At 43.4% G+C, this 19,656-nt stretch overlaps 1 protein-coding gene across 6 annotated transcripts in view; it reads right to left on the reverse strand.

Annotated features, from left to right (window-relative positions):
• LOC118399921 (kinesin-like protein KIF21B) overlaps positions 1 to 19,656 on the reverse strand; it is a 121,396-nt gene that overhangs the window by 14,209 nt on the left and 87,531 nt on the right. For 2 of the 6 annotated variants that reach the window (XM_052473204.1, XM_052473202.1), the window contains exons 8-27: positions 17,241 to 17,436; positions 16,435 to 16,624; positions 16,029 to 16,092; positions 15,578 to 15,811; positions 14,909 to 15,147; positions 14,385 to 14,573; positions 14,009 to 14,208; positions 13,582 to 13,689; positions 13,019 to 13,209; positions 10,140 to 10,247; positions 9,382 to 9,547; positions 8,999 to 9,202; positions 8,804 to 8,905; positions 7,956 to 8,121; positions 7,809 to 7,869; positions 6,746 to 6,800; positions 6,157 to 6,368; positions 5,834 to 5,908; positions 5,433 to 5,543; positions 1,261 to 1,299 (exon numbers count right to left, since the gene is read on the reverse strand). In XM_052473204.1, coding sequence (XP_052329164.1) covers positions 1,261 to 1,299; positions 5,433 to 5,543; positions 5,834 to 5,908; positions 6,157 to 6,368; positions 6,746 to 6,800; positions 7,809 to 7,869; positions 7,956 to 8,121; positions 8,804 to 8,905; positions 8,999 to 9,202; positions 9,382 to 9,547; positions 10,140 to 10,247; positions 13,019 to 13,209; positions 13,582 to 13,689; positions 14,009 to 14,208; positions 14,385 to 14,573; positions 14,909 to 15,147; positions 15,578 to 15,811; positions 16,029 to 16,092; positions 16,435 to 16,624; positions 17,241 to 17,436 — 2,910 coding nt within the window. The remainder of the gene's footprint in view (positions 1 to 1,260; positions 1,300 to 5,432; positions 5,544 to 5,833; positions 5,909 to 6,156; positions 6,369 to 6,745; positions 6,801 to 7,808; positions 7,870 to 7,955; positions 8,122 to 8,803; positions 8,906 to 8,998; positions 9,203 to 9,381; positions 9,548 to 10,139; positions 10,248 to 13,018; positions 13,210 to 13,581; positions 13,690 to 14,008; positions 14,209 to 14,384; positions 14,574 to 14,908; positions 15,148 to 15,577; positions 15,812 to 16,028; positions 16,093 to 16,434; positions 16,625 to 17,240; positions 17,437 to 19,656) is intronic. The other 4 variants (XM_052473206.1, XM_052473203.1, XM_052473205.1 and 1 more) reach the window with 3 other exon arrangements.

The raw sequence follows: 19,656 nt of genomic DNA on the forward strand, positions 1-19,656 counted from the left end.
CATTTATTCTCATGAATCTTGCCCTGGAGGCAGAACTGAGCGATATCCGCTAGATGGGCCAGCTGCAAAGTTAACATTGGTTATGATTTAAGATTAGGTTTAAGGCGTCCGCATGCTTCCCATCCGAAACCGTTCGCACGTATATTACAACGTTATTTTGTGACATTTTGTTCGATTTGTCCTTCGTAAGGTTCTTTTCAGCTGTTTTCGGCACCGAAGTTCGGAATCCAAAAGTCTACGCCACTTCGTCGGTGATGTTCACTGGTTAGATAGTTGTGTGGACTCTCTGGTTTGTCGTCATTCAAATATAAACAACTTGTTTCAATGCACATTCTTCACTTGAGAAATACCGCACCAAACACGTCAATTGTGCGGCTAAGATCTCCATGTCAAAAAAGTACAAATTCAGACTATTCTGAGGAAGTGTATACTGGCAATGTCGTCTCAATACGGGTGTATGTGAGCACACTTGTTCCAATTCGGCTAGGTGTCAGCGCCAGCCTAACCAAAGCATGTGGAAGCCTTCAGGCATTAGGGTTAGGAATGTGGTTAAGGTTAAGGTTTAGGCTTAAAATCTCATTTCATTGACTTTGTGACTGTGCCAGATAGTCACCACTCTGCAGAGCTGCCTCCAGAACAAGATTAATGACAAAACCAACGCTAACCTACTTCAAAAAGACCCAACTGCTAGGTCAACCCAGCAGGAAGATAAAAATAAATACCCAACTGATGGTTAAATTAACCCATGTTTGTGTAATCCTAACAACCCAACATGTTGGGTTATTCACGGAACCCAACTGGCTGGGTTAAAATAACCCAGTATGTGTGCTATCCAATGTTTACTCAGCCCTGGGTTACCAAAAAAAAAGGGATGTTTTTAATTAGCACATCATTTTATTAAGATGTTAACAAGGTCTATTTATGTGCTGTCAATGGTTCATAGATGCTATCCTCTCAGAATCATTATCCTCTGTAGCCTGAATGAATGTAACTGCCCTCACCCAAAAGGGTTATTACTTAACCCAAGCTCTCCAAACGAAAGGTTCATTCAGATCCCATGAGTAGTGGGGAGGGGCACCACAGGAATAGAACACCACACAGGTGGAAGGGGATTGGAGGAAGGTGAGAGGGGACCGATGAGGTTAAAGCATGCTCCACATCGACTCTGCCCACCCCAGAAAAGGAGGAGTGGCCAGCTGAGTGACTGGCCAAACAGGCAAGAGAAGAGACAGAATGACAGAGACAGACAGATATCTCTACCTGAGCACCTCCGAGAGAGAGGAGTCGCTGTCATCCGACCTGAAGACAGAACAGGAGCACGGTTAGGAGCAGGACAGGAAAGGAAAGGAGGTTAGGAGCAACGTTAACAGAGTTAGGAGCAGGGAGAGGAGAGGAGAGGAGAGGAGAGGAGAGGAGAGGAGAGGAGAGGAGAGGAGAGGAGAGAGGAGAGGAGAGGAGAGGAGAGGAGAGGAGAGGAGAGGAGAGGAGAGGAGAGGAGAGGAGAGGTGTTTAGCTCTATGGCTAGAGGAGGAAGGGTTATACAGGTAAGGTTAAGATGCAGGTTAGGGTTAGGCTTGGGGATAGGGGATAGGGGTGGGTAAGGGTATACAGCGATTTGCCACCTAGACTATGGCTAGCCTGAGTGACAGCCTGTTTTAGAATGTGACAAGACAAAGTATTAGAGATGGCATGGCACTCACACTAGCCCACGGCGGGGTTAGGATTAGGGTGGGGGAGATAAAAAAAAGTTGCTACAATAGGAGGGTTTAGCAGTTTGGGTCTGGATTAAAGAAGGAAGGGATAAAACAGAAGTGCAATAAGAGAGGGAGGGGTTACTGGGATAACCAGGAAGTAAAGGAGGAGGAAGGGGCAGGCCAGAGAGAGGGGATTGCGTTATCAGCAGGGAGAAGGCAGTTGATTGGAGGACAGGGTTGTCATTCAGACTGGACGTCACAGGAGAACCCACCACTCTTGGCTGTCTCTGTGGGAAAGATCTGCTCTGGCGTACCGCCTATTCCCGGAGTTGTAAACTAGGGAAAACACTGCAAGCGCTGCAATTAAAGGCAGTTTTACACTATCATCCTGTCCCAAATGGCACCCTATTCCATTTGTAGGCCGTCATTGTAAATAGGAATTTCTTCTTAACTGACTTGCCTAGTTAAATAAAGGTTAAATAAAAAAATGTAAAAAGGGCCCTGGTCAAAAGTAGTACACTATAAAGGGAATAGGATGCCATTTGGACGCACATTATAAATATTTTATTGCCCATTTCGCAGGATTGTTACTATGAGAGAGCAGGCTTTGTAATGCCAGTTGGGCATTAAAGAATGTCTGTTGGGAGCAAAGCTGTTGGAAGGCAACATAACAAAACCTTCATAAATTCAGCCATAGTATTTGATTTGTAATACTGTAAAAGGTTTATTGGGGTATGGTTATTAGTGGCCAGCATATTAATGCATGGCTTTTGTAAGTGCAAATGTGCAACTGTACTCCATATGAAAATCCGGCTGTCAGCAACGTCGGCATCCTTCCATCTCTGAGAAACGATTTTAAGAAGGTTTGTGTGTCATGGGTTTGAAATCAGACTACACCTAATTCAGATTCAGAACCTGTTATCATACAGATGTCATTGTTTTGTGAGGACAGGAGCAGATCAGGAATGTTGAGGAATATTCCCAATGAGGAAGATGTCAGTAGTGCAATAAGATACAGTTGAAAGTCGGGAAGTTTACATTCACTTAGGCTGTAGTCAATAAAACTCGATTTTCAACCACTCCACAAATTTCATCTTAACAAACTATAGTTTTGCCAAGTCGGTTAGGACATCTACTTTGTGCATGACACAAGTCATTTTTCCAACAATTGTTTACAGACAGATTATTTCACTTATAATTCACTGTATCACAATTCCAGTGGGACAGAAGTTTACACACACTAAGTTGACTATGCCTTTAAACATCTTGGAAGATTCCAGAAAATGATGTCATGGCTTTAGAAGCTTCTGATAGGATAATTGACATCATTTGAGTCAATTGGAGGTGTACCTGTGGATGTATTTCAAGGTCTAACTTCAAACTCAGTGCCTCTTTGCTTTACTTCATGGGAAAATCAAAAGAAATCAGCCAAGACCTCAGAAAAAGGTCTTGGTTCATCCTTGGGAGCAATTTCCAAACGCCTGAAGGTACCACGTTCATCAGTACAAACAATAGCATGCAAGTATATACACCATGGAACCACGCAGCCGTCATACCGCTCAGGAAGGAGACACGTTCTGTCTCCTAGAGATGAACGTACTTTGGTGCGAAAAGCGCAAATCAATCCCAGAACAACAGCAAATGGGTCTTCCAAATGGACAAAGACCGCCAAGCATACTTACCATCACAAAGCCCTGACCTCAATCCTATAGAGCATTTGTGGGCAGAACTGAAAAAGTGCCTACAAACCATACTCCGTTACACCAGCTCTGTCAGGAAAAATGGACCAAAATTCACCCAACTTATTGTGGGAAGCTTGTGGAAGGCTACCCGAAACGTTTGACCCAAGTTAAACTATTTAAAGGCAATGCTACCAAATACTAATTGAGTGTATGTAAACTCCTGACCCACTGGGAATGTGATGAAAGAAATAAAAGCTTAAATAAATAATTATTCCTACAATTATTCTGACATTTCACATTCTTAAAATAAAGTGGTGATCCTAACTGACCTAAGACAAGACCATTTTTACTTGGATTAAATGTCAGGAATTGGGAAAAACTGAGTTGAAATGTATTTGGCTAAGGTATATGTAAACTTCCCGACTTCAACCTTATGTGAAGAGGAAGACTTGGATAAATGAATAAACATAAGAAAACCCAAAGCAAAGTGAACCCACTCAGTGTGAAAAGAAACGTAATAACCTGGATCGATTCTTGTCAAAACATTCCAGATGGATGTAAAACTGTTCCGAAAACACGTTGATGTGAAAACCATGCTAAACATCATACACCAATTGAAAAAAAAATGCCCTGTAACTAAAACTCATGATAAACCCAACTTTCCAGCCCACACCTCATCCTCTACTGTCAAACACTATGGGCCAAATTAGATCAACCTCCCAGTCTCAGAAAACATCAAAACAACAATAACAATAAACCACGTAACGTAACACATTTGTGAAACATGGCCCTGATGGTGCAGCTACACGCCTTAAACTGTATCCTATCCACCAGCACTCAACTCAAACCAGAACAAAATGGCTGCCTGTTGACAACATCCCAGAGAGGAATCTAAACAAGTTCCTCTGCGCTCAATGAACTGCTCCTGGGTGAAGTTCGAGAGAATCCACAGGGGTTATCAGCCAGCCGTAGACCAAGCTCCCTAGTACACACACGCACAAATGTGCACGCACTCGTTACCCACCACTTACTACACCGGATCAATAAACTCAACAGCCTATAGCAGGATTAATAAAGATGTGAAATTACACAAACAATTCAGAGGCTGAGAATTAACGGATGCCATTTCCAGGGCTGAGAATTAGAATTGATTGGAAAAAGAACGGAACACTACACTGTAAAGGGGTTGCCGGGGATTTGACAGTAATTTACAGGCAGCCCAGTGGCAAGTGAACATTTTCCATTTCATATTACAGCACTATGTACTATAATGTAAATATGGCATCAAAGCAAGTATGGTGTACAATACCCATAACATTTCACGTATTATACAGTAAAAGCAAATGCTACCATAATCAGAATGAATTAATAAATGAATGGATGAATGACATTTATTAAGGGGAGGGGTTTTGGCTTTCACAATATTTTACTGTAATTACAAGGGACTGGTGAAAGCAGGTCGGCTTGCACTTCTAGGCAAAGGCTTCCAAACTGACAGTGACTCCAGACCTTCATGGACATGGTGAAATGCTCAACCATTTAAGACTTGCTGCCACTTCAATCTGTCCCCTGTACATTTTAAGTATTTTACTGTTAATAATATCCCAAATTACAGTATAATTTACTTTTCTGTTACAGTGTAGAGGAAAAGGGAATTTGCTCGAGGCTTATTTTGATCTAGGAGGAAAAAGTCTAATACTTAGATTGAACAAATAGAGTATATATATTTGAATTATTTCCGTAACAGCACTCTCAACATCATATATTTGAGTCATGTAGCAGACACTCAGTGTATACAAAACAAGTTACAGTCAATGCATTCAAGGATGTAAGTCGACTTCCACAGCTGACTCGAGACTGCCTGAAGACTGTTATGAAATCAAAAGAAATAGGGTGGGTTCCAAATGGCACCCTATTCCCTATTCCCCGTCTCGAACTGACAGTGTGCGTGTGCGTGTGTGTGTGTGTGTGTGTGTGTGTGTGTGTGTGTGTGTGTGTGTGTGTGTGTGTGTGTGTGTGTGTGTGTGTGTGTGTGTGTGTGTGTGTGTGTACTTACTTGTCCAGTGCGGAGCCTTGGCTCTGGTTGCTGGTGAGCCTTGAAAAGACATTGCGGTCGTTTCTAGTTCTGAGAGGGGGGGAGGATGGGGGAGTATGCCCATCAGCATTTCTGTGAGAGAGCGATAGTTGGGAAGTGTGCGGGGGAGAGGGGGGGGAGAGATGCGGGAAATGATGAGAACAGCTTGTTTTCCAGTTTTTGACTTTGTGTCTCATATTCAACAGACATATTGATTGATCGTGTCAGATCTATTTAATGTGCATTTCACATGATTCACAACACACGTCACATAATTAAAAAGGAATACAATAATGCAGGAACACTGGTAAAAGGATCTGTGGAAAGAGATTCAACTAAACAATGTATTAGTGACTGATTAGTTGAGGGGGAGGGTTAGCTACCTGTAAGACTGGCCTCGGTCATAAGACTTCCTCCTTGTTAGAGGGGAGGTGTCACCCCCCCGAGACTGCCGAGGACTGATAAACACACACAGAGCGAGAGAGAGCACGAGATAGAGCGAAAATAAGCATTAGCATACAGTAGCAGATTGTTAGAATTAGCATGTGACACTGCCATGTATAGCCATAGCAAGCTAGCATTGGCAAGTAATTGCGACCATAGAAACAGATTCCCTAGGTGGTTGATAAGTGGCGCTGTTCTGAAGCCACCATCTGCCATATTGGAACTCCTCATAAGGAACAGTGCACCATAGCCTAAGACTCACAAGGTGTGTCCCCGGACAGGCAGGCTGATGGTCCTGGACACCCTGTCTCTAAAGATGGGGAGAGTGAGGCTCAGGCCACCTGAGCCGCCGTTCTCCTGGATGTCTGTTAGGGAAGCCAGGGACTTGGTGATGTTCTTAGTGGACGGGTCTAACACGGGACCCAGGTACTCTGCCGATACCGCTTTCATCTGGACTGACAGCCGGGGCTCAGTCTGGGGAGAGGCGGAAAGAGTAGGAAGAAAAATGTCCAATTACGCATTCAATAGAACAAACTATAAACTCCCCTCTGCAGCCTCCACTGCTTGGGAACGAGGGGTTTAGTTATCTTGGGGTTCTGTGAAGGCAACTATCATAAGCCATAATGACTCATGTGCAGAGGCTGCCATCTCCTGGCAGCTGAGTACAACTACAGATATGATTTCACTGACAACAACCTGGACTTTGTTCAGTCGACGGAATCTCCTCCAGGGCTGTAACTGTAACCACAAACATGTCATACGAGTCAGCGTGCAACAAACAACAACAAATAACCGCTGACCAGAGGAGACAGACGCCATGCAGCCTCCACCTGAAACACACGTTCACCTACCTGAACCTTCAGCTTGCAGTCATCCTGACTAGCGGAGGACTTCATCCGAGACACACTGAAGAGAGAGAGAAAACAAGAAATGTATGCGTGCGCGCCAGTTGTCACGCAACAGTTGGCCATTTCTAAAGAACTGAATTTGACATGAGAACGTGCTTATCCTCCCACAAACTATAGACTGCGCGTACGCCCGGTTTCTAGTCCTTGGAAGGACTGCGTCGCATATGTAGCATTTTTGTTTTAACGGTAATGTCCAAAATACATCAACATTTTCCCATCCATTGAATTTCTTCCCACAATGTAAGATTACGGTAATCTACTGTATTCAGTTCATACGGTATGAATGAAGTCTGTTGATTATACAGCAATTTACCATGACAATTACAAGACTGTTTTTAACAGTGTAGGAAATTAGGTTCCAGTGTGTTTTTGTTAAACAGTTGATATAAACACAACTTTTTTAAAACTTTCTTCTGTTTCATAGTTTTGTGTTGGCTGTTTTATATTGTGTTTCAGTTGAATTATAACTTGGTCTTATAATGTACAATTACTTGTTGAAGAAAAGAAAGTAAAAAAATATATCTTTCTCTGACTCTCTCTCCCTTTAACTCTCTCTCTCCCACCTCAACCAAAGTGAATGCAAACATTACTGCATTCAAACTGACCGGTTTACAGGTCACCAACAATTTGAAAGGGTCAGATGAAGCAAATGTAACTTGCAAGAGAAGACATTTGATCAAGTTCACCGTTGCCATTTGCTTTAGATACTGTCTCGGCCTAATTCCAATACTTCCAAAGTGTAGAGCAAATAAGGGTGTTATTGTCACCATAAAAAGGTGAATTATGGGTGTTTTCAGGCGGAGTTATGATGCTTGTTCACACGCGCACTAACGTCATGTCTGATTTAGAACGGGAAATATGCATATGTATGGTGTGCGCCAAGTTAATAAATCTTCAGATTTTTGTGCGTGCACAGTCTTTTCAGAAATTGCGCACGTAGACATTTAGTGTTACATTTACGCAATGGTTATAAATGAGGCCCCAGAAGCGGATCGCGTAGTCTTACCTGCCGTCAGAGGCCTGGCTAAACTCTGAAGGCTCCTCGTCGGTGCTGACATAACCATTCTCTGTGAACACAGATAGAAACATGAAGAAATAGTGGGTGAGTGAATGAGTGAGTGAGTGAGTGTGCATGTTAGGTGCGTGTCCTCACCCTGCTGTACGTTGTGTATGAGTGCCTGCAGCTCGGGGATACACTCAGCCTTTTCTCTCAGCGCGTCCAGGATGATGTGGTTATGGGCAGAGCCAATCATATCTGTCTGTCTCAGCTGGCCCTCCAACAGACGGATCTGAGACTCCTTTTGAGCCACCTGTAAACCCTACACACACACACACACACACACAATAGTTACTAACACCATCCATTACTACAAGCGATCTGAGCTTCCTGCAGTCCCTGGAAAGGCCAGCAGAGGGGGGCATATATCAACTATATATCAACTACACAGCTATTAACTACTTCTGGCTAACCTTGTTTAACCCAGAACTTTAATTGAGCAGCTGACCAATCACGTGACACTTTAGTTCTGGGTCCATACATGTTAAGAGAAGAAATCAGGAAATACTAGAACGAGGAGCTTAACCAGAATGAGGAGCTCCACCCATCTCTCTTTTGCAAGTTACCAAGTTTTGCAAGAATGTCCCCTCCCCTTCAAAATCAAAAGATGCTAACACCTGCGAAATAGCGATTTGTCCAAATAACCAGTGACTGAAAAACCAAACACCGGAACTAATGCTGCTCGTTATACTACACATCAGCTTACACGCAGAATCTTTCCACGAGAGATAAACTACTGGCCAACCCTCCCTGAAACGGGTGTCTACCCTGCACAACATTTGCCAAAATAATTGTAAACTGATGAGGAGCTGATAGGGACTATTTCCAAGTTGAGAACGTTCAGTAGACATTCGTTTGGAGTGTGTGTTATGGTATATCTGGACTATAAACTATGAACTACTGTAGCCACCAGATGGTCCTGGGTCGTGGCCCATGTTAGTTACCTTGTCAATGGAGGCCTTGAGGAAGTGGTCCAGGAGGTGTCGGGCCTCAGCCAGAGAGCAGGAGCTGATGACCACTGAGGTGTCCACCGAGTCCAGCTCATCCTGCAGGAAACACCCAGGCTTCAGTAGGCCGCACAGAGCTCAGTACACCAGAACGAGGACATTTTACACTAATGTGTGTGCGTGTGTTCTCACCTTGGTCTCCTCGATCTGAACGATGGTTGCCTGGCAGTCTGATAGGCTGTCGTTGATGTAGTCGATGTTTGCATTCAGAACCTCAATGTCGTCGTTCATTTCCTGGACTAGGCGGTCCTCCCCGTCAGGCCCCTCCCCCTCAGCCATAAGCACCTGCCTTTTACGCAACAGTGCCTCCTGCTGCACAGACAGCTCCTCTCGCTTCTGTCTCACACACAAGAGAGAGAAAGAAAAAAAACATGTTAGCCAGATCATTAACAGACGGGGAGGAATGATGCATGTTGTGAAGGAAGTCAGCAATAACGTGTTCGCAAGTGCATCGCAATGCACTGAAAGTTAACAGGAAGTCTCCCTAGAGTGCAAAGGAAGTGACATCGCAGTACCTTGATGAGTCGGTCCATGTCGGCCTCGACGTTGGTGATGGTCATCCTCTGCATGACGATGTCCAGGATCCTCCTCTCCAGAGTCTGCCACTTCTGACGGGCCGCCTTGGAGAAACTACTGCTGCCCACGAGAACACCCTTGCGCTGCTGGACACGCGTCCTACTGCTGCACGGACAGAGAAAGATACAGTTCGGGACGTTACAATACAGGTCAACTGTCAATCATTTCACAGCTATATCAATCCGTAGTGCTGCTGCTGGAGTAGGGGAAGAGAGAGAGGAGGGGAGCAGGGAGTGAGGAAGGAAGGAGGAGAGGGGGGGAGGGAGAAGGTAGAGGAGCGAGGGAAAGAGGGTGATATAGGTAGAGGTGGGGGAAGAAAGGAGAGAGTAGGAGGGAAGGAGAGGGAGGAAGAGGAGGAAGGAGAGAGGTGATCGGACTAAGTAAGTCACTCCTGTCAATTCATTTTGAAGGGAATTCGATAAATGGCTTTGTGAAATTGAATAAAACTTTATTGAAGCTGATGAAAGCCTTGGCTAAGTAAATGTCAACAGAGTCATACCTAATCTGAATCTGACCTTGCAGGCTCGCAGGCACACACACACGCAAGTCTCACATTGACACTCCCACACACACACATCCTTTCTCTGACCTGGCGATGCATCAAAAACATGTACACACACCAGATACACACACACCAGTCCCTGCTCTGCATCTGACCTGACAATCTACGGCACACACACTCCCTGCCATGACTTACCCAACAACCTGTGTCCCGTTGGTGGTAATCCCCTCGCTCTCTCCCAGGTAGCCATTCATCTTGGTGTTCCACTGTCTCACTATGTTCGAGACTTTGGTTGAGGTGGTCCTGAGAGAGAGAGAGAGAGAGAGAGAGAGTTAAAGGGAGAGAGAGTCAGAGAGAGGAGATATTTTTGACTCTATTTTCTTCAACAAGTAATTGTACATTATAAAACCAAGTTATAATTCAACTGACACACAATATAAAACAACCAACACAAAACTATGAAACGGAAGAAAGTTTTAAAAAAGTTGTGTTTCTATCAACTGTTTAACGAAAACACACTGGAACCTAATTTCCTACACTGTTAAAAACAATCTTGTAATTGTCATGGGAAATTGCTGTATAATCAACCGACTTCATTCATACTGTATGAACTGAATACAGTAGATTACCGTAAATTACATTGTGGGAAGAAATTCAATGGACGGGAAATATTTTATGTATTTTGGACATTACCGTAAAAAAAAATGCTACATAAAACCCAGTAGCAGTTCACTTACTGTATTTGCGAATATTCAAAGCAGAACGCGACACTTAAAGCAAACGGGCAACCAAAACAAAGCACATAACTCCGAAGCAAGATACTTAGTTTTTTTTGCTAATTATTATAATAAATGTAATATCTTAGTTAATTGCTACCTGTTTGGTTATTTTATCTGCAATCATTTGCTTGTAGCACTTCATTTATATTATAAATGTACAGTCAGAAAGGCAAGTTATACAAATAAACCATTTTCACTTAGTGAAGGCCACAGAACTGAAAATGTAGGAAGCCAACAACCATGTCTCTGTCACTAACAAATACAGTCATGGGTGGAAAGAAATGTGACTGTCCCTGCTGCAAAAACAATGTCCTATCTCGGAGCTCGAGTAAATGACATTACTAAGCTGCTCCCAAATGTACTACGTAGGGACATAGAATTGATTTCCATCATAGTCCATGTGGGATTTAATGACATGATGAAGGGCAGCTCTGAACAGTTGAAACTGGATGTTAAAAAGAGCTTATTGACTCTCTGCTAGACACTAATAGAAGACCCATCATATCTGACCCTGTGCCCTCACTGAATAGGGGCATTGAACCCTTTTAGCAGGATTCTTCCTCTTCACAACTGGCTACGCGATTATTGCAGCTCAATGGCTGTAACTTTTGTTGACAATTTCGATACCTTTTGGAAACAAAACACTTTTTACAAGGAGGACGGGATCCAAACCAAATCATTTGGGTTCCTGATCCAATATACGGCTGCGTTGAGACAATGACTTATCAATGACCCAAGCACAGCTCAGCTAATCCCTACCGTTGTGATGCAGAATTGTCATAATGCTTCAGCAAATGTACATTACACCAGGGGTGTCAGTAGACACAATGTAAGTAACTTCATTTACGTCCATCTAACTACCCTGAATGCCTCTGCTGACCCTACAGCTGTTGTATGCAGTGATCATATGCCTACGAACCAGATCTCTACTATTGGCACTGAGGCGGTGTGGCCTAGGAGGATGTCCACTGTCTTGCAGATCACCCTGCACTAACATAAATAACATGAGCATATCTACTTCTACTAGTGTGGTAGAAATACAAGGTTATATATAACATTTATAGAAAACACCAGAAATGCCAATGGTGTTGCTGTTCATATTCAGAACCACATTCCTGTAAAGATTAGAGAGGATCTCATGTTAAATACTGTTGAAGTAATATGGCTACAGGTTGATCTGCCTCATCTGAAGCTCATTCTGGTGGGAAGCTGCTATAGACCACCAAGTGTTAACAGACAGTATCTGGATAACATGTGTGAAATGCTTAATAATGTATGTGATACCAACAGAGACTTTCTTTTCTGGGTGATTTAAATATGGACTGGCTTTCATCAAGCTGCCCACTCAAGAAAAAGCTTCAAACTGTAACCAGAGCCTGCTACCTGGTTCAGGTTAATAGTCAACCCACCAAGGTAGTTACAAACAGCACAGGAATGAAATCAACATGTATTGATCACATCTTTACTAATATCTGCAGAAATGAGCTTGAAAGCAGTATTCAGATCCATCGGATGTAGTGATCACAATATTGTGGCCATATCTAGGAAAAACAAAGTTCCAAAGGCTGGACCTAATATAGTGTACAAGAGGTCATACAAAAAGTTGTAGTGATTCCTATTGTTGATGTAAAGAATATTTGTTGGTCGGTGGTGTGTAATGAGGATCAAACAGAAGCTGCACTTGACACATTTATGATTTATTTTATTTTATTTTAATGAACCTTTATTTAACTAGGCAAGTCAGTTAAGAACAATTTCTTATTTTCAATGAAGGCCTACCCCGGTCCAAACCCAGACGACGCTGGGCCAATTGTGTGCCGCCCTATGGGACTCCCAATCACAGCCAGATGTGATGCAACCAGGTACTGCAGTGAAGCCTCTTGCACTGAGATACAGTGTCTTAGACCATTGCTTATTCCAGTTACTAATAAGCATGCACATATTAAGAAAATGACTGTTAATTCCCTGTGGATTGCTGAGGAATTGAAAAATAAATAAAAAATGCAAATAAGGCTTTACAGTAAGAGTATTTGTTACCGTAAAATGACTACAGTAGCGTTATTGGTACTGTAAATCAATTACGGTAACAGTATTAGTATACCATAAAATAGTATACCATAAAAATACCAACAGTATACTGTAAAATATGGTACAGTAACATATTTATATTTTTTTTTACAGTAACTTACAAGTAAGTTAGTTGAAAAATAACAGGCCATTTTTACAGTGTATGTTAACACTATAGACAACGGGGTGCCATTTGGGATACAACCTCTGTATAGCGGCACTACCTACCGGTTGGACTCTGGTTCAGAGGAGGTGGTGCTGGCAGACAGTTCTGCTCCGGAGTCTAGGGGCTGTAGTCGTCTCGCCATACGTCCAGACATGGGTTTAGCCAAACGTCGTAAGGCTGTCACCTCCTGGCTCTTTCTCCTCAGTACCAGCTCCTGCTGACGCTTCTGACTCTCCAACGAACGAATCTGGTACTGATAGGGGAGAGGTCAGTCAATATATGGGTGATTCTGTATATTACGCATACATTTCTCAATGTCAGTCATCTGGAAATGGATATCAGATAGAGAGATACATTAACAATACACAAACATTTAGATCCAAGGGCAGCCTAAGGATTAGAGGAGCAGACTAATAGCTGAAAAGTTGCAGGTTCAAGTCCCAGAGCGGTTGATAAGAAAGTTGGAGATCAACTGGAAACCAGAAGGGTGATGGCTTTAGAAACTGCAGTCTACTAGGGGGGTGATCATGTGAAGCAGGTACTTTCTTTCAGCACAAAAACACACACACACACACACACACACACACACACACACACACACACACACACACACACACACACATACTTCCTGTCGTCGCTGCTCCTTCTTGAGCTGAGCGATCTCTCTGTTCCTCTTGGCCTCCATCATCCTCCTCCTCAGCTGCTCCTCCTTCATCTGCTTCATCAGTGCCACCTGGAGACCGGGAGGACACACTGCACTTAGCTGGAGAGTACCATTTACATTTACATTTACATTTAAGTCATTTAGCAGACGCTCTTATCCAGAGCGACTTACAAATTGGTGCCCGGAGCGTTATTGAGGGGCAAGGAATAAATGTTGACCCAGATCTTCACGTCAGCGTTTCCTAGCTTTGACTCCTTTGTCTCACTTATTGGGTAGGGGACGGGCAAAGGTCTCAACACTGCATATAATAGAAATGCACTTCATGTAGCCTACAGAGCTAACATCCTTCCTTGCTCCTCCTTCTCCTCCTCCTCCTCCTCCTCGTTACCTTGGCTTTCTTCATCTCGTTGACCTCCTGCTGCAGTTTCTTCAGTTCCTGTTCATAGCGTCCCTGGTTCTTCAGTAGCCTCGTGTGTTCCTTCTGTGCTGCCTGCAGTTTCAGCAGGTCTCTGTTCATCTCCTTCAGCCTCTTCTCATACTCAGATTTAATCCTGCCAGCCTTCTCCTCCGTGTAGTTCTCCATAGACACTGAAGGAGGAGAGAGGGGAGGAAGATAGATAGATAGAAGAGATGAGACGAAAGAGAGAGTTTGTTTGAAAGTGGTACAATCGAGACAGAGAGCAGCGTGTCTATTCAAGCATCTATGAGTCGCTCCACTCACTGAGGGGATCCTGTGTGCCTACATTACCCATAGTTCTACTCACAGAGGTTGTGCAGTACTCTATCTCTCTCAAGCTGTGTGTCTCTGATCTTGTTCTGCAGCAGGATGAGTTTCTCTTCATACTGTAGCTTGAGCTGCAGCAGTCTCTTCTGACTGTTCTCCAGCTCATCGATCAACTTCTGCTTGATCTCAATCTCACTCGTCAGGTCTGCCAGATCCACCTGGAAATTAGCTGCAGGGGGTTAGAGGGCAAAGAGCAAAGAGAGGTCAAGGGTCAAGAGGTGAACACTGTGGCTCTAAGACAGGCATGTTACAGTAGAGTGGGGCAGTTGCACATTTCAAATCAACTCCTAGCCCTAATGCTAATTAGGTACTCCTTGTAGATCTGAAAGGATTAGACAGGTAAGCAATATGGTGAAAGTACCATCCAGCCAACCAGAGGACAACATTGTACTTTCACCATATTGCTGATGCGCATCAATCCTGTCAAAGCGACAGTACACAACGTCACTAGGTTGAAGTGGAATGGAGACACTTCTGCCGCTGCCATTGTTGTCATCCACTGACCTTTCTCATCAGAGTCCGAGTCGGAGTCCACCAGACTCTCATCACTGTCAAACTCCTCTTCGTCCCTCCCCTCCTCCTCCTCCTCTTCCTCGTCACACCCGCTCTCCTCCTCCTGCAGAGGTGACATCACGTCCTCTGTGTAGTTGTCATCCGAGTCCATCTGGCCGTTTTCTCCATTATGTCCGTTCTCATGAGAATGAAGCTTCGCTCGTTTCTTCAATCCTTTCTCTTTCTCTGGGCTGCAAGTAGAACATATTGACCCGGGATCAGAGTAGGACACACACACACACACACACAAAGTAGAGAGAGAAGGCACAGCTCATAACAGCTGTGACCCAATAAGCAGTTTATTATTTATTTACCATATTAATCTATTACTAATATTGTTTACACACCATGTGCCTTTGATTTGATTTGTCTGATTTAGTTTGGGACTCTTCCAAAAACAAAAAAAATCAGCCATTGTGTTTTGGGACTGTTGCCAATTGAACATGGAGAGCTCAGTTATTAGACCTCTCACTCTCCCTTTCTTGGTCTCCCTCTATCCGTCCATCTCTCTCGCTCTCCCTCCCTCCCTCCCTCCAGTGGCAGTGAGAGCTGCTTGTCACTGTGCGATCATTACTCCACTACCATCCTTGTCCCATTCCTCCCCTCTTCCTCTCCTCTTACCTCATCCTCCTCTGTCTCCTCTCCTTCTTCTTCAGCCTCTCGATGTCCGTCTTGGCTCGACGAATCACATCCGTCATCTCCGCCTCCATGGAAAGGGAAGGGGAGGAGCCTAAGGGGTGTGGCCCTGGGGTGGAGCTATGAGAGGAGGAGCTGGTGAACGGGGAGCGGGAGGAGAGACGGGTTACACTGCGACGAAGACACTCGTTCATCGACTCGCTCTCCAGGAGCTTTGATCTGGGGGGGGTTTGTAGAGAGAACAAGAAGACAAACAGATGTCATCAGTCAAACTTAACTCTTACGGTATATACAGAACATAATCTGAAAGTTCCTCAAACTACAAAAAGATACAAACTCCATGAACAGTGCAGTAACGGCAAACCACAGTGAGCTGCAACTCCGTGAACTGCTTTCCCCCCCCCCGCTCAGTCTAAAGCTCATTACGTACTCTTACCTGAGCTCCTCGATCTCTCTGATATAGTTCTGTATCAGAGCACCAATCTCCTCATTGCCCTCACCTAGAGGTCAAAAGGTCAGAGTTTACAGTCAGGTCACCGTGAGGTCACATTGAGACATACGAGATTAACGCTTCTTAACTACATGATATGGTCTGTGTCTGAAAGCCTTTTTAGCGGTCAAATCCTAGACTCCTCAATTCCTCTCAAAGCTCATTGGAGGAGAAGGTCTAAGGGATGGATGGACCTTGGATCCTCTCCTCCAATGCGCCTTGAGAGGGATGTGTAGGAATTGATTAAACAAGGAGGGAGAGAAAAAGGATTTAATAGCTATCAATGTTTTCAGACAGCCACAATCAGCCAATCCCATTGGAGAGTGTGTTCCGTCGCCTCTCTCGGTCTTACCCGACTTGGCCAGCAGCGTGCTGACCTCGTTGGCGAGGAGCGTGGTTACCCGTGTGTTGAGGTGGTCGATGGTCTCCTGCATAGCTTTGACCCGCATGCGTAGCGTGTCGTTCTCTCTCTGTAACATCGAGTTCTCCTGGAACAGATCACTGAAGCCCTCCGAGCCGTCCTCACCTGCCACACGCTTACCCTGGGGAGGGGGACAACACACGTACAGAAATATTTAATCTCCTCCAATGAACATACAGAACAATGACATTTCATTCAATCAACAAAGAGAATATTGATTTTTATATCACTTGTTGGTAAAAATTCATATTTTCCATTTTATTTCTTTACATACTGGTTAACAGCTCAGCCAATCATAAATGAGACAACATGATTTCAGCCAATCACATGCTCCATTTCTCTCCAACTCTGATCGAATCTTTCCTACAACTCAACACGGTCATCCATTGGTTATGCACCGTTAACTCTCTCTTAATCACATTATTGCTCTAAACCATCCCTATGCTTCCTGTAATCTTCTAGGCCAAAGGTTAAAGTTGCTTAACATGAGGGAAGGGATATTTTTCCATTCCTTCTTTCCATCCCTCCATCCTTCCTTCCTTCCTTTTTTCTCTCCCAAGTCCCGACATCCCTTCCTCTCTCCATTGGTCCCTCCTTCCACTTCTCCATCCTCCAACCTCTCCGCCCTCCTATCTCTATCCATTCCCCTTCTTCTCTCCCTTTATCCCATCGCTCCCTGACTCCATCCCTCCCTCCCTCCCCCAATCCCAAACCTCTGTCCCTCCATCCCTCCTCACCGCTTTATACTCCATAAGTTCCATTTGTAGCCTGGCAATCTCAGCCCTCAGGGCAGACATCTGTTGGCTGGTCTTGTCTTGGTTCACCACCACCTTGTTCTTGATGTTCCTGGCTCTGTTGGCGTACTTCAGTGTGTTCAGGGTCTCCATGAAGTCCCGGTCCGACGGACTCACACACGCGATCATCAACGTACGACTGGAGAGAGGAAAGGAATACGACATGCTAGTGTGTGTGTGTGTGTGTGTGTGTGTGTGTGTGTGTGTGTGTGTGTGTGTGTGTGTGTGTGTGTGTGTGTGTGTGTGTGTGTGTGTGTGTGTGTGTGTGTGTGTGTGTGTGTGTGTGTGTGCGCATGCATGTACAGTACCAGTCAAAAGTTTGGACACCATCAACTCAGTCAAGGGTTTTTCTTTATTTTTACTATTTTCTACATTGTAGAATAATAGTGAAGACATCAAAACTATGAAATAACACACATGGATTCATGTAGCAACCAAAAACAAATCAAAATATATTTTATATTTGAGATTCTTCAAAGTAGCCAAACTTTGCCTTGATGACAGCTTTGCACACTCTTGGCATTCTCTCAACCAGCTTCATGAGGTAGTCACCTGGAATGCCTTTCAATTAAAACTTCTTAGTTTCAGGCGAATAACTTCAAAAACTAATAAGAAATAACAGTTTTAGAAGAAGGACACAGTCTTGGAAATTCGTATTTGCGCACGCCATGAAGACATTCCGCACCTGCTTAAATTGGTTTCCTATTGAACATACTTCTTTCTGAAATAAATATTATAGTTTGATTACATTTTAGGGTATCTGAGGAGTAAATAGAAAAGTATTTTGACTTGTTGAAACAAAGTTTAGGGGTAGAGTTTTGGATTCCTTTCTCTGCAAGTTGAACGAGTGGATTACTCAAATCAATGGTGCCAACTAAACAGACTTTTTGGGATATAAAGAAGCATTTTATCTAACAAAACGACACTACATGTTATAGATGGGACCCTTTGGATGACAAGTCAGAGGATGATTTTCAAAAAGTAAGTTAATATTTAATTGTTATATGTGAATGTATGAAACCTGTGCCGGTGGAAAAATATTTAGATGTGGGGTGCCGTGCTCAAACAATCGCATGGCATGTTTTAGCTGTAATAGCTACTGTAAATCGGACAGTGCTGTTATATCAACATGAATGTAAGCTTTCAGACGATATAAGACACTTATATGTACCTAAATGTTTAAAATCCAGAATATTTATTATTATTTATTTGAATTGCACACCCTCCAGTTTCACTGGAAGTTGTCCCGCTAACGGGACACCGATTCTTAAGAAGTTTTAACAGGTGTGCCTTGTTAAAAGTTCACTTGTGGAATTTCTTTCCTTCTTGATGCGATTGAGCCAATCAGATGTGTTGTGACAAGGTAGGGGTGGTATACAGAACAACTTTGAAAGTTTCTTCAAGTGCAGTCTCAAAAACCATCAAGTGCTGTGATGAAACTGGCTCTCATGAGGACCACCACAGGAAAGAAATACACACATTTACCTCTGCTGCAGAGGATAAGTTGATAAGAGTTACCAACCAGCCCACATTAATGGTTCAGAGTTGAAGTAACAGATATATCTCAACACCAACTGTTCAGAAGAGTCTACACGAATCAGGCCTTTGTGGTCGAATAGCTTCAAAGAAACCACTACTAAAGGACACCAATAATAAGAAGAGACTTGCTTGGGATAAGAAACACGAGCAATGGACATTAGACCGGTGGAAATCTGTCCTTTGCCCTGATGAATCCAAATCTGAGATTTTTGGTTCCAGCCACCGTGCCTTTGTGAGACGTAGAGTAGGTGAACGGATGATCTCCACATGTGTAGTTGTTAAGGGAATTTTTATCAATAATTACTAATTATGTATACATTTCAATCAGGACTGACTAATCAGAATACTATTATGTTACTGTATATGTATGAATTTTCTTTCTTAATCCTAGTACTGAAAATAATGTGTGTAAATATAATCAAGAATTAGAACAATGACGGTCTGTTCCTTGGTAGAAATGAATGAACTATATCTTCAGACTGGCTAGAATGCTTATCTACACAAGAAGATTGGCTCGGTCATAAATTATATTAAATTGGTAGGGAGACGGGGTGGGAGAAGAGACGGGACAGTTCAAAAACTAATGACGTCATTTTCAGTTTATAACCTGTGGTAAACTGTATCGTGTTCAGTACTCTCGTGAATAAATTCTGCTGTTTGACTTCAAGACTAGGCTCTGTCCATTACTATAGAATAAGCGTCTTACAAATCCTTATGAATTGACAGTGTTTAATTTTAATTGGGTGTTAAAACATAGAGCAATTTAATTCCTGCAACAGTAGTTCCCACCGTGAAGCATGTGTAAGGGCTATTTGACCAA

Source organism: Oncorhynchus keta, chromosome 21 (assembly GCF_023373465.1).
Source record: "Oncorhynchus keta strain PuntledgeMale-10-30-2019 chromosome 21, Oket_V2, whole genome shotgun sequence".
Classification (NCBI taxonomy): Eukaryota; Metazoa; Chordata; class Actinopteri; order Salmoniformes; family Salmonidae; genus Oncorhynchus; species Oncorhynchus keta.